The 14,624-nt window shown below is 40.8% G+C and overlaps 1 protein-coding gene across 1 annotated transcript in view; it reads right to left on the bottom strand.

The window, feature by feature from the left end:
* GCN1 (GCN1 activator of EIF2AK4) overlaps positions 1-14,624 on the bottom strand; it is a 108,273-nt gene that overhangs the window by 67,549 nt on the left and 26,100 nt on the right. The window contains exons 3-13 of the mRNA XM_089655594.1: positions 12,463-12,526; positions 12,257-12,388; positions 12,061-12,169; positions 10,376-10,474; positions 10,164-10,298; positions 9,922-9,990; positions 9,692-9,800; positions 4,963-5,037; positions 4,582-4,710; positions 4,453-4,503; positions 2,726-2,824 (exon numbers count right to left, since the gene is read on the bottom strand). Of these exons, the coding sequence (XP_089511720.1) occupies positions 2,726-2,824; positions 4,453-4,503; positions 4,582-4,710; positions 4,963-5,037; positions 9,692-9,800; positions 9,922-9,990; positions 10,164-10,298; positions 10,376-10,474; positions 12,061-12,169; positions 12,257-12,388; positions 12,463-12,526 (1,071 nt within the window). The remainder of the gene's footprint in view (positions 1-2,725; positions 2,825-4,452; positions 4,504-4,581; positions 4,711-4,962; positions 5,038-9,691; positions 9,801-9,921; positions 9,991-10,163; positions 10,299-10,375; positions 10,475-12,060; positions 12,170-12,256; positions 12,389-12,462; positions 12,527-14,624) is intronic.

Genomic DNA, 14,624 nt, shown 5'->3' with positions numbered 1-14,624 from the left:
CCTTTTAAACAAAAAAAAATCCTGCACCACCACCCCAGTCTTATCGCTGCTGTATATTATCCCAAAAAGTACAAACAAAGCAGCTCCCTGAAACAAACCCCTAGCTTCATATACAGTCATGGCCAAAAACATTGTCACCCCTGCATTTCTGTCACATAATGCACACTTCACCCAGAAAATTGTTGCAATTACAAATGTTTAGGAATTCTTATGTTTATTCTTCATTTTGTTTGTATTGGTATGACACAAAAAAGCGGAGATACAAAAAACTAACTCTGACACATTCCATGGAAAACTCCAAAAAATGGACTGGACAAAATTATTGGCACCCTCAATTTAATATTTGGTGGCACACCCCTATGGAAAAATAACTGAAATCAATCGCTTCCTGTAGCCATCAATGAGTTTCTTACACCTCTCTACTGGAATTTTGGACCACTCTTCTTTGCCAACTGCTCCAGGCCTCTCAAAGATTGGAAGGTATCATTTTCACTGCTGTGAGAAGGTGCCAATAATTTTGTCCATTTTTGGAGTTTTGTGTGGAATTTGTCAGATTTGGCTTTTTGTTTCTCCACTTTTTTGTGTCATACCAATACAAAAGAAATAAACATGAGAAAGCCTAAACATTTATAACTGCAACAATTTTCTGGGTGAAGTGGTGCATTATCTGACAGAAATGCAGGGGTGCCAATATTTTTAGCCATGACTGTATGTAATCACTCCTCATGCAAATGCATGTATATGGATAACATGAAAAAAATGTATATTGATAAATTAGTTTTATTTATTGTGCTTTTATTAGAAAATTATTTGTACAGTAATAGGCACTATAATATTTTGTATGCTTAGAAGTGGATTAATTTTTTTGCCTAATATATATGTACAAACATATTTGCACACGGGGTGATTACATATATGAAGTTAGGGGTTTGAGTGTTGTTTTGTTTGTTTAAAATTTTTATTCAGCTTGTCTGTACTTCCTTGCTATTCCTTCCTGTATAGCAGCTGGTGCCACTACCTGGTGCTTCTAGGTATGGAGGTACATGTGGCCACCTCCCCTCTCTCAGTGCTCAGGCATACACCACTCTCCCTAATCATTGACACTGGTAATTTGAATACCAGTGGCAACAAGTAAAGAGTGATCAGGGAGTACAAGAAAGGTGAGTATAAGGTGTTTGGGAGGCTCCTTTGCAGAGACACTATCACCTTACCCTGCAAAAGCAAGCAGACAGTGAGTTTTTAAAGCGGAACTATTTTCACAATGAGATGACGTCACTTCCGGTGCTTGCGCAGCCTCCTGTACAGGGGCGGACAGGCACATAAGTAGTTTTATTGCAGAAGAGACAAAGCATATTTCTTCTACATTAAAAATCCCGCCTGTCCGCCAATTGTCATTCCCAGCCTAGAGTTCTACTTTAAGCAACAAAGCTCGATCACATCCTTTCTCAAGTTTAACACAATTAAAAATACAGTTTTTTTTCCAGTGTGGTCAGTTTTTAATATGAAAGCAGAGGGACTGGCAAGAACACCAGGGATTTCACACAAAGGAAGCAATACAAAGATAGTAGGATACTTTCTCATACAAGTACATGGTATAGCAGGCACACATATCAAGAATATGAAATGCTGGGTTTACATATTTCTTAAGAAAAGCTGTGCTTTTCATGTGACCATTGATAAATGACAGTGATCAGTAGCTTGGAGTCAATGTGTGACCTTTGGCATCTTCACTGAAGCTATGATTGCTAACAACAAATTAGCCACAAGCGTCCAGGGCAATAGCTCAACATTCTGACAAATAAAGACAGGCTGCACTGGGAAGTATACATGTATCGTGCGGAACTTGTTAAATTCTGATGTGTGTGTAGCCCCAATCGGTTTCCGCTGAACGCTCCTGTTGGAAAACCAGCATTTAACCAGCTGCTGCAGTGCTGATCAATGTATTATGAGGGGAATCCCTACTGTCAAAAAAAAAAAAAAATAGCGCAGCAGTGGAGATTTCTGCATCTGTACCCCTTGGGTGGAAGTGGAAATTTAAGTTCTTTTTTTCCATTCAGCCCACTGGTTGACCGAAAAAAACAAAACAAAAAAGAAAAAAAACTTACAGTGTGTGCCCATCTTTACAATCTGAGGGTCTTAAGGCTAAACTTTATGTGATACATCCCAGCAATGAAAGTAAGATGACAAAATGTAAAGCAAACTGAAGCTATTGCCTAGAGCCAAAATAAACATAATAAAACAGGGGACGTGACGTCTGACATAATACGCCAAACCGGAAGTAGCGGCGCGGCCATTTAGAAAACTGGAAAATGTGGTTCTTAGCCATGTAGACTGCTGAGACTGGTCTGTAAAGGTATATACATTTAATTGAATTATTTTTGAAGGTAATACACTATTTTAGTTTCATTTTCTCGATGTATTACGTGATCTGGAATGGAGAAATAAGTTGGATACACTAAATATTTTGGAGGATTACCTATATTTGGAAATTTTGGACACTTTATTTTTGGACACTTTAGTTTTGGACTTGTGTATATTTAATTTAATTTATTTATTATATAAAATTTTATTTACTTTATTTATTCAAACTTATTGGGTGTTATTCATGAGTTAAGGGGTTTCGAGTTTTATCAAGAGAAAAGGTTTGAGTATAATACGAACATACAACTGATACAACATGAGTAATTATGCTTGAATACTGTTAAATGATAATGAGCGTTCTCACCTTCCTGCTGAAGAAAAGGGATAAACAACTCAGACACAGTCCTGCTTAATTCTTGGCTTGATGGTCCAGAAATTCCATGGTGACTTAGGCTGCCAATCCCTTAAAATATATTGGAGAAAATAATTCAATGTTTATAGACATGAAAGTCCACACAAATCTACAAAACAATCCATCTTGCTTTACTATCTTGATTTACAGGACTTTGTCATTTTGCAAAATGCCTGAGAAAAAGCTTACATAAAGCCACAAACTACTTCTGGAGGATTGATTAATAATATAATCATTGAACCATTACCGAGGAATAAATATGGGGTTTGTTATTCTTGGAATGGTTGCTTCAATCAAAGCCCTCTAGCTTGTGACCAAGCTCCTTTAATGTATACAGTATATATCTGTTATATCTATACACGGTTTTGTATTTCTCTAAACGTTTCCTGTCAGAGTCACTTTGTGCTGAGGCATCTCAACTAATTCAGCATAGCTGTATAAAAAAGTCCACACTGTAGAAAATTCATGTTAATAAAAAAGAAGAGAAACCATATTTTTCTTATTACAGCATAAGGTGAAGAGAAAATAAGGAGATTATTTTTCAATTGATGGTTGTGGTAATCAAGTAAAAACTGCAAACTGCAAGGTATAATCACTACCTTTAGGAGGCAAACCACAAAGCTGCCACCCAGTATCCATCTAGAGACAGCAATAGCAAAATCAGATGCCTGATCAGACTCAAAACGGAGACCAGTATTTCAATCCTTTTAGTATCTTGATTACCTTGTTAAGATAGTAAGCAGCATAGGGTACAGGCAGACCTTAAAGTGGTTCTAAAGCCTAAATATTTTTTACCTTTATGCATTCACTGTGCTAAAACTGTGTGTATTAGTACTCCTTGGACCTTGAAAAAGGAGGAACACCCCAAAAGTTTGTCCTGAAAATCTGGATGTTGGCGCAAATAAAAAAGTATCAAACAATACTCAATTACTTTTCTACACCTTGCGTGCATGCCTGGAATTAGTATAGCTACCAGTGTAGCCAGGTCTCATAGACCTCAGCACTGTGGCCTTGCCTCCAACTCGGTCTCCTTCAAGCCATTCACAAAACACACAGACCCATGCTTTGATTTGTGAAGGACCAGGAGTAAAGACAGACGGAGGCCTGACCTCAACACCTGGGTCTATGGGGCCTAAAGCGCTTAATAGGAATGCTGGGCCAACAATATCACTAGGCACCTATACCGTTCCCTAACAGAGTTATGATAGGAAATGGAACTGTAGCAAAGCCATTAGATGATGATAATCCAAAGCCTCAAGGAAAATAAAAAAGAAATGAAAATTATATCTTTAAGACAGTGGAGATACTGTTTCTGACCTATGAATAACATACTTGAGGCATTTAAATAATTCAAACCTGCGTAGCAGGCCCTCCTAAACTTCTGTATGACTTTGATGACTTTCCATGTCAAAACTATTTGGGTCTGTTCTGGTTCTCATTTCCCTATAAGCTCTGGGATTCTATCAAACTGAAATGGAACAGAGATCCCTTACAGAGGAAGGATGGTTTGGTCAAGCCTATGGGAGAAGGGTGCCCTTGTCTCCAATAGCTTCTATAAAGAATGTATTCAATGCGAGCACAGAAAAAATGCTAACCAGAATAGTTTGTCCCTAGTTCCTGCACAATGCAATTCTGTTATCTTATAATGGAGACATGGCAGACTATAAAGTTGTCATTACCTGAGAGAACACTCATTTTCTGTGCAACAGCTGTGAGTTTTCCTTCTGAACCTGAAATACAGAACTGGTTTATTTTCTAATTTTCTACAAATGCCAAATAAAAAAGGAAAAAAATTGTTCTTGCCTCACCTCCCAAGATAGCAAACAAGTGTTTCCCCAATGCCTCCACCGCAGCTGGGTCGCTACACTGATGTGCCAGGTTCTGCAATGCAACTACTGCTCCATCCATCAGCTGGGAGTTATTAGACTTCAATTGTCCTAAAGTATAAATTTATCATACATACACAGTGTGTATATATTTTATGCATAGATAAGTATGAAACTATAAAGGATGCTCCTAGAGTTAAAATTATGTTGGTCACATAAATTTACCAAAAATACAACAGTATAACTGTATGAAAATCTAATAGATGCTTCCGTAGAAGAATGTTGTCATATACATTTGCAAAAAGGACTGCAAAATCAATAATTATTTAATACATAACAGTATAAAAGAACAGTCATGCTTACCAGCCAAGCATTTCCCAAGCTCCAGGGCATACTGGCTCAGGTCTATGGTCACAAATGCAAACAGTGAAGAAATGGCTGAAAAGAAAAAAAAAAAAAAAAAAAAAAAAGCCTTAAGGCGACCATGTCATGATGATAAATTCCCACAATAAAAAGAGATACACATTGTAAAGCATATACTCATCTAACTGCATGGCTATGCCAATGTATAGAACCTGCTACAACAGAACTGACATTTTTTTTTTTTTAAATTACATGTTTATAGGAAAAAAAAAACCCAGCGTGGGGTCCCCCCCCCCCGAATCTATACCAGATTTGTTTTCTTAATGTATTTTTTGCTTATATTATTTTTTTGTAATTATTCTTTGTTTTGGGTTTTTTTCAGGGAGAGTATTCTCCTCTCTGTCTTATATAGTGTGGGGTGGATTCTGTGCACTGTGAGAGCACAGTGCATTGTGGAGTGTTTGGCGGGCGCACAGTTGGTGGTGCCTTCACACCGTAACCCTTCAGAGCTATTCTTGACGAGTACAGGATTGGGCCCTGCTCTAAAAATTCTAATTATATGCACCTAAAATTGTGCCTTGGGTGTTGGTGGTGCCTGAACACAAACTCCTCACAGTTCCTATTGCTGGGCGCAGGAATGGGCCCTTCAGTTAAAAATTGTTAACAATTAGAGAAAAATTGAAATTTGATGCACCTGTCAAACAGGTGCAGAAAAATTTGGCCTTGGGTGTTGGTGGTGCCCTAAACCAAAAACATTGTTGGAAGCTAGCAAAATCAGGATTCAAGAATAGGATAGGCAGTCTTCAAGGGATAACAGATCCCTAACAAATTTAATCAGTAACATCAGCATCAGGGGCAAGATAGTTGCTGTTGATCCAGGACTGATTCATTTTGATAAATGTCAGCTGGTCAACAGAGTCTGTGGACAGACGCACTCTTTTATCTGTCACAAAACCTCCAGCAGCACTGAATGTCTGTTTGGAAAGCACGCTGGATGCAGGACAGGCCAGTAGCTTGATGGCATATTGAGCAAGTTCTGGCCAGTGATCCACCCTCAAGACCCAGTAAACCAGTGGATGCTTAGTTGGAAAGGTCTCCAAGTCTATTCTTGCCCCTAATCATGCACCATATGATGCAGACGCTGCCAATGGGTGCTTAAACCTAACAGCCCTGGGCGCTGAAGACTAAAGAACTGTTTAAAGGCATTGGTCAGCCTGCCACCTTCTCCACCGCTCTTCCTTTGACAGAACGGAGCACACATTGTTCAGGAAATGGTAACCTCCCATTGTCTGGAAAGGTGTTACACAAATTTTTTTCAAGGCGTCCTCAAGATGTTTCATCCTCTGCTCCCTCTGTGGAAACTGGATGAGCTCTGCAACTTTCCCTTGTAAGGTGGATCAAGAAGGACTGCCAACCAGTACTGATCCCTCTCCTTGATAACACGAATCCTTGGGTCCATAAGCAGGCTTTGCAGAATCAGGGAGTCCATGCAGTTTGAGGTGCAGGAGATTCCGTGTTCTGAGTCACTGAGGATGACACTGTCAGAAACTACCTCTTCCCAGCCACGTACTTTTTCTGGCTGGGTTTCTGGGGACTGAAAACAACCCCTTGAAGACGGCTGTATGTGATCCTCTACTTCCCTGCTGCTGCAATCCTCCTCCTGCTGTGTGTTCTGCGGCCCCGCAGGAATGGTTTTTGCATAAAGCGGGCCTTGAGAGGACAGGAAATCCTCCTCTTCCTCCCACTGTTCTGCCTCAAATGCCCTGTCCATGATTCCACGCAGCTTATGCTCCAGCAGAAAGACTAGAGGGATAGTGTCACTGATGCATGCAGTGTCACAGCTCATCATCCTTGTGGCCTCCTCAAAAGCTCCCGAGCCTGTCCTTGTGCCATATTCACACAGGAACTCATTGATTGCCCTCTGCTGCGTGTGCAGCCTCTGCAGCATTGAGTTCCACCGAGTGGGCATGTTGAATTCCCGTTGAATTTCAGCCAGCCAAACACTGGCTGTGTATGACCACCGGAAATGGCCACACATTTTTTTGGCCTTCCTCAGAAGATCTTGTAAGTCTGGGTACCTGTTCATGAAACACTGCACCACCAAATTCAGGACCTGTGCCAAACATGGAACATATGTCAAGTGTCCCTGTTGGAGGGCAGAGAGAAAGTTGGTGCCATTGTCACATACAACCATTCCTGGCTCAAGCTGCCATGGCGTCAACCACCTCTGAGCCTGCCCCTGTAGAGCTAACAGAATCTCTGGCCCGTTGTGGCTCCTGTCCCCTAGACAGACCAGCTGAAGCACTGCATGGCATCTTTTAGCCTGACTGCTTGCGTAGCCCCTTGAACGCTTACGGAGCACTGCTGGTTAACATGACAATTCGGCAGAAGAGGAGGAAGAGGAGGGGGTGGAAATGTGGTAGAATCACCACTAGCTTTTTGGAGGCATGGTGGCAGAACAGGCTCCAGCACTGAACCCTGTCTTGCATCCTTCCCAGCTGCTAGCAGAGTTACCTAGTGCGCCGTGAAGGCTATGTAATGTCCCTGACATGCCTGCTGGACCATGTGTCAGCAATAATGTGGACTTTGCTGCTGACCACCCTGTCCAATGAGGCCAAAACACTGCCTTCCACAAGGTGGTACAGAGCTGGAATGGCCTTACTTGAAAATAATTTTATTTTCGGAACTTGCCACTGTGGTACAGCACATTCTGCAAATTCATAGAAGGGGGCAGAGTCCACCAGATGGAAAGGCAGCAGTTGTAACGCTAGCAATTTGGCCAGGCTAGCATTTAGATGCTGAGCATGTGGATGGGTGGGACATTTTTTTTTTTTTTTTTTTTTTTTTTTACAGTTCAGCGACTGGGGTAGCGAAATTTGCCTGCTGAAATGGTGTACTGCTATCAGATGGGGTGCCAAGACCTGTGGCATCCACTGCTGTACCATCACTCCTCTCAGTGGAGGCTGTTGAGAAGACCTGACATTTTAGAGTAGAGGTAGAGATCCCAGATGAGGAGCAAGACGTCTGCACTTTTTTCAGTTGTGGGTCTTTCAGGTGCTGTTGCCAACGGGCTGCATGACAGCTCATTATATGTCTTGTCAGTATGTGGTGCCCAAGCGGCTAGCGTTTTGGCCACGCTTGGCCTGCTTCAGACAGAGACTTCAAACAGCAATGCTTCGGTCTGCTGCACATGTATTGAAAAAAGCCCACACCAGAGAACTTTTGGAAGTCTGCCAGGAGTCAGCAGCGCCCTGGACCTGTGGAGCTCTGTCGTGTGATGCCATCGGTTGGCTGCCCTTACGCCTGTCCCTGGAGGACATCCTGCCTCGTTGGAGTTCTGCCTCCTCCTCACTTTCCTCCTCTGTTCTCTCAGGCACCTAAGTACGGTCAGTGACTTCATCATCCCCTTCCTCCTCGTCAATGGAGCCAACCTGGCAGTGTGCTGTGGCTGGGGGAACAAGACTGTCAATTTCTTTTCCCTCACTGGCACCCCCTCTCTCTAGGCTCACGTCACTCCTTTCCTCATCCTGGGAACCAAAATCCCAGCATTCAAATTGTTGCGCATCCTCCAGCAGCAAGTAACTTACACTGATCAAGTAATTCTAGTTACTCCTCCGTGCATGAAGGAGCTACGGAAGGAGGAGCTGTGGTGGACAAGGAGTCTGTGGAACAGGCCACTTTGGCAGCTGCGGTGCAAAGCAAAATAGTATGAGTCTGGATGACAGAAGATGAGGATGGCTGAGTTATCCACTCCACCGCCTCTTCTGAATGTTGTGGCTCAATAATATGGCCAGAACTAGAAAAAAAAGGACAACTGTACCCTGCCTGCAGAGGATACACCATGTCCACGACCACCACTTTTCACTGTGGACACAGAGGCCGCTTACCCTCTTTTAACTGCATGTGAGCATCTGCCTCTCCTTCTTGGCCTTTCGGACATGATGGGGATTTTTTTAGGGTATTTTTCTACTTTATTTTTCTGTGTGGGATGGGATTTTGGTACTTGGGTGCAATATGTTTGTGCTTGGTGTTTTTTTTTTGCTCCTATAATACTGCACAAGGCTACGGCTATTACACTGCACCAGGCTACGGCTATAACACTGCATCAGTCTACGGCTATTACACTGCACAAGACCGCTCCTATAAAAACACACAATGTAAAGAAGCGGTATCAGCAGCCTTAAATAGTGTGGGGCTTGGACTTAGCCCCTGAGCCATGATTGGCCAAAGTCACCAATACTTTGGCCAATCATGGATCTTCCTGAGAATTCAGCTGTGATTGGCCAAAGCATTGCACCTGACCGCAGGTCAGATGCAATGATTTGGCCAATCACAAAGCGTGTTTTACATTGTTTGGGCACACGGGCGAACTTCCTGCCGAACGCCGTTACCGGTTGAGTGCACAGCGAACACACAAACAGCCAATGTTCGCCTCGAACTGTCAGACCATCCCTACTTACTAGTCCTTCATGTCATTGCTAACCAGCATGTGCAGCTGGTGACAAAGAAGATTAACACTCCTGAAAGTGTTGTTTTCTAAGCAGATTTTAGGTGACGAATTCTAAGCAATAGAGCTGTGCTTGACAGAGCGGACAGTGGAAAGGTATATACTCAGTTCTTTTACAGGCATGTCTTTTTTGGGGCAATTTATATTTGAAACAAGGTTGCTATAAAACCTAGTACCTAAATAACCAGATGAGTATCTCTATATATAAACAGACATACTTACTTTCAATCACATTTTCAGGGCTACGAAGAAGTGATTTTTGCAACATGGGCAAAATTTGTTCTTTAAATTCATCATGAGTAACATGCTGAAGTAGAGGTGTGCAACTCTCCTGCAATCAGTCATAGCAAAATCATTATTTAATGGAAACCAAGTTTACTTGGCTAATAAACATTACTTAATCTCTTTCTCATATAATCTTAATAAAACATATAGTGAGCTACATGACTTACCAGTATATATTTAGAAGGTTTCACTTTACTCATGAGAACCGTCTTCACATAGAAATCAATAAGTTTACTCTAGAAAAACAAGCAGATTCACTGAGAGCAGAACATGTATACTGTAGTTGCATGCTATTATTATTATTATACAGTATTTATAAAGCGCCAACAGTTTGCTCAGCGCTGTATGATATGCATGCTATCTATATCTATAACAAAAAGCTTTAAAGCTTCTCACTTCTCATACCTACCCTGTACTTTTTGAGAATATCCATCTTGTTCTGCTTCACGCAGAACTGTACAGCAAGACCAAGAATGCCAGCAACATTCTGATTGGGCTCAAGGCTAAATATTGCATCAAGGTATTTTTCCACTAGACCAGCATTCTGGAGGAGAGAGATATATTTTTACAAAAGGTGTAATCTGAAAGTAAAATATAGTCAGTCATATCATCATCACACACCTCCTTCCACAATGTGCTTATCCTTTTTGAAGACCCCTGAACAGCATGTCGATGTGAGCCTCCAATAATTTCCATCAATAGAAATGACTGGCACTCCACCTAACAAAGAACATGGCACAACAATAAATTACATTTAAAAAGAACTACTCTACTATATATACTATTCACAGATTACAAAAATGTATTAATTTTTTTATCTCCTTTCCTAGATGGAAAAAAAAACAACAAAAACAAGGTTAGCAGTTTTACAGTGTAAAAAGAACAATTGCCTGTCTCAGAAAAGTTTACAATAAATATCCCTAACACAGCCCAGCCATAAACAAATATAGCTAGACACCAATTAATTTATCATCATGGTGATGGTAGAAGGGATACCGATGCATCTGGAGGGTTGAGATTTAGACTTATATTACAAGCCTTGGGGCAAAAGCTCTAACATGCGTTTTTAACGTGTGTGTATGTCTTTATGCAATGGGGTGAAATTTTTAAAGTTTTAATCTTTTTCCACCTAAATTTCAACATGCTACATTTTTCACTCAGAGCACATCCCCACAGCGGGTTGGTGTGACCTGCTTTCTCCATGGGACTGCGCTGACCAATGTAGTTGATGTGAATAAACCCAAAGTGACTGTACCAAGTAGCCAGTGTGCTGAAAGAACAAAGCTCAGTAACTAATATACCCCAAAGTCTTATTTGGTTAGACTATTTTACCTAGCTCAGTTAAGCATATGGCTTAATGATGTTTTTACATTTTAGAAGGACAAAAGGGTTTAACCAGAACAGAAGAAATATTAAAGCACCCTTTAAAATTATGCACAAATCTCAGGGCACCCCATTCTAAATTGTGAAACACTAAACTAACAGTTTTACATAATGCAGCAGCATCCACACAGATAGGACACCCAACATTACAGGTATAGATTAATTTTACAATGCACACTGATACAGATTAGTATTCAAGCTTTTCTATTCTCCCTTTGTATTCCAGGATTCTTCTTCTCCCTTAGTTTCTCTCCCTTGTGCTGCCAACATGATCCCAGAGGTGGCAGAGAGGGGCAGTGAAGGGACAAACAAGGATGCTGTGCAGTTGCCTGATGTACTCTTTATCAACCAGTGATGTAATTGTTAGAACATCAGCATCTGGCCTGCATTATGCCCAAGGTTGTTATGCTGCACACTAAAAACCTGTGGTTTTGTGCAACAAAAAAAGCAAGCTTGATAAACATGCAAGATTGTGAACAATTTTTGGCCAATCTTTAGGCATTTTACCTGTGGATCCCTTGTTGAATTACAGTAAATAAGTAGATGTATAGAGCCATGCACTTGCACCTTCACTGTTTTGGTTATATCCAAAGCATGCTGGCCACAAGGTGTAGCCATCTATCAATGTTTTAACCATACTACAACAAATCCAACAAGTAAACAACAGCAGAAAAATAATGTTTTCTCACTTTCTGAAACTTCAAGTACATAAAACTCTCGGTAATATTTTGTTTATTTAATAACAAAGTTCAAACGGCAGTGTAGTGCATCTTCCAACCACAAATCAGCTTTCTTCTAACCATAAGCCAGCAATTTTCTCACTTGATTGCTATAAGCTGATTTTGGTAACGGGGCTACTGATAACTACTTTTAATTAATTTTCTTACCTACTATATAACCTGGGATGCATGGAAATTACGTACCAGTTTATTCCACGTTTCCCCCTGTTGTTTCTCGGGGACAGAAAACACAACCCTGGAAACAACACAAGTCCATGCCAAGGCTAAGGTTGCTGCAGAACCACTGCTTTTGCTGAAAAATAAATGAATAGATGAATGAAAATTCTTGTGAAATCAATAGTCTAAAGTCAATGTAGTGGTATGATATGGTACAATTTACCTGGGTTCTACACTTTTGTTTCCCACCCCAAATGCCTGGAGTGACTGTAGCAGATTTTTAGCTGTTACATCTGGCTGGGACTCCACCAGCTGCTGGATGACAGATTGCAGAGCTCGACGGGATGCTGCATCTCTGTAAAGCACATTTAGATTTAAATAAAATCACCCTTTTAAGACAACCAAATGTAACACTTTCAGCAAACCTACCTGTATCGATGCAATGTTAGGCAGAATAATCTGCAGAGACCTTTCACAGCAGCTTCTGGCAGATCTGCAAAGATGAAGAAAAAATAGTAAGACTACAAAGAAAATGCTCTGTCTGCAGTAAATAGCAGTCCAGACATCCAACACTAACAGGGTGTGTTTTCAGGAGTTATATTTTTCAGTAAAAATAGTTCCAGTATTTACTGAGCCAAACAGCAGCAAAAAGTTACTCTCACATAAATGATTTCTTTCTATATTGTTTATTTGGTTATTTTGGCAAAGATTCTCATCATATACAACATGTCAAGACAGCAACAACCATGTATGTTTCCAAACTTCAAGTACAAAATGGGGAAAAATAAGTCATGAAGAGAGAGGTCATCTCGGTAAAGTATTCTGTACAGCTTAGCGTACACTGCAGAACCGGAACCAATGAGAGCTTAGTTAACATCAAACAGGAATAATATACATACAATAACAGGTTTGCTGAAATGATCAGTGCCAAATTTACACAAAAAGTAATAAACCCTATAATACAGAAGTCAACCATTTTATGTACTGTAGCAGATGAGAGAGAAGATACACAGAAGTAAGATGAGGTGAAAGAAAAGAAAAAAAAAGAAAAAGGAGGGGGAAAATAAAGTGAAGGTCACGCGCCAGGAGGGGCTCACCACAGAAAAGGATTGGGACAGATGGAGCATCTCAGCTCGACTCAGATCAGGCCACCTCCTGTAGGTAAGCTTCTGTGCAGGTAAACTACCTCCAGGGCCTCCAAATTTCCCTAAACTGTTCTTCCGAATTATGGTGGGTGGCTGTTAGTTCCTCCATATGATGGAGATCATTAACTTTGGAATACCACAGGACTCTGGTGGAGGAGAAGGACTGCTTCCACAGAGCGTGAATGCAAGCTTTCGCAGCATTGAGTAGGCAAATGCTAAGAGATTTCTTGTATTTCCAGATGGGTCTTTTCATCAGATGGAGTAAACATGCTGCCAGATCCTCTCTCAGGTCGACAGATGTCAAATGCTTTATGTGTTTACCGCTGCTCAAGGTAGAGAGACTCCCAATCTCCAAGCACAACTCCTCCTGTAGGTGCTAGCCCAGCTCGTGTGCTGTATAGATGAGAACAAAGGACGTCCAATCGGCTGTACTCCAAACAATCCACTTTATTAAACCAAGATAAAACCAATACAAACAGTGGAAATACAGTGGGGTACTGGCAGGTAAAAGCATTTCACGCTAAAGACAGGGCTTGTTCATGGGTAACGAATAAGAGCTGTCTTTAGCGTGAAACGCGTTTACCTCCAGCCCCCCACTGTATTTCCACTGTCTGTATTGGTTTTTTCTTGGTTCAATAACGTGGATTGTTTGGAATGCAGCCGATCAGATGTCTTTTGTTTTCATCAAATGTTTTATGGTCATCGTCACCTCCTCCCAAAAGGGTCTCGAGTAGGGACAGTACCAAAAAATGTGAGACGTTCCCACCACTCTGTTGCACCACCAGCACTTGTCAGAAACTGAGCTAATCATTTTATGAAGCACGTAGGGTACCCAGTACAATCTAGAGAGTATTTTATAACCAATTTCTTGATACTGGCTAGCAACTGATGATTTGCGGGCCAAAAGGAGAATTTTTTCGACTTGTTGAGGTGAAAACTGCCTATTTAAGTCTGATTCCCAATGACGTACAAATGCCGGGAGTACATAAATTAAATTTAACCCAGTTCTTTCAAGCATGACAGATACATTACAATATGATATCTATGCAATACTGTTAAAAGACCAAATTACCACTAAATATGAGGCTTGTGCAACAATAAATAGCTCAAAAGGAGTTATCTACAAATAAAGAGCTGAATATACTATCAATAGTAGCTCCAAGGTCATAAAAGAAGTTATTAAAATAAGTGTAAGTTTCAGATCAATGCTTGCCATAAAAATTGCATTTTTAGTTTACCTGTAAAATCCTTTTCTTGTAGTACATCAGAGAACACAGGGTATTTTGATCCCCATTACAACAGGGTTATGCTGTCACATTCAGGTGACTGGACAATGGCAAGAAGAGACAGGAAGACCCCTCCTAGGCATACCCCCTCGCAGTTAAGCAAGGTTTAAAAGCATTTATAATGTATTTTTTTTCTTTTAAAATAAAAAACAGGTTATAT

Source organism: Staurois parvus, unplaced genomic scaffold (genome assembly GCF_062004578.1).
Source record: "Staurois parvus isolate SC_StPar_1 unplaced genomic scaffold, SC_StPar_1.0 ptg000853l, whole genome shotgun sequence".
Classification (NCBI taxonomy): domain Eukaryota; kingdom Metazoa; phylum Chordata; class Amphibia; order Anura; family Ranidae; genus Staurois; species Staurois parvus.
This window is presented reverse-complemented; position numbering and strand designations above follow the sequence as displayed.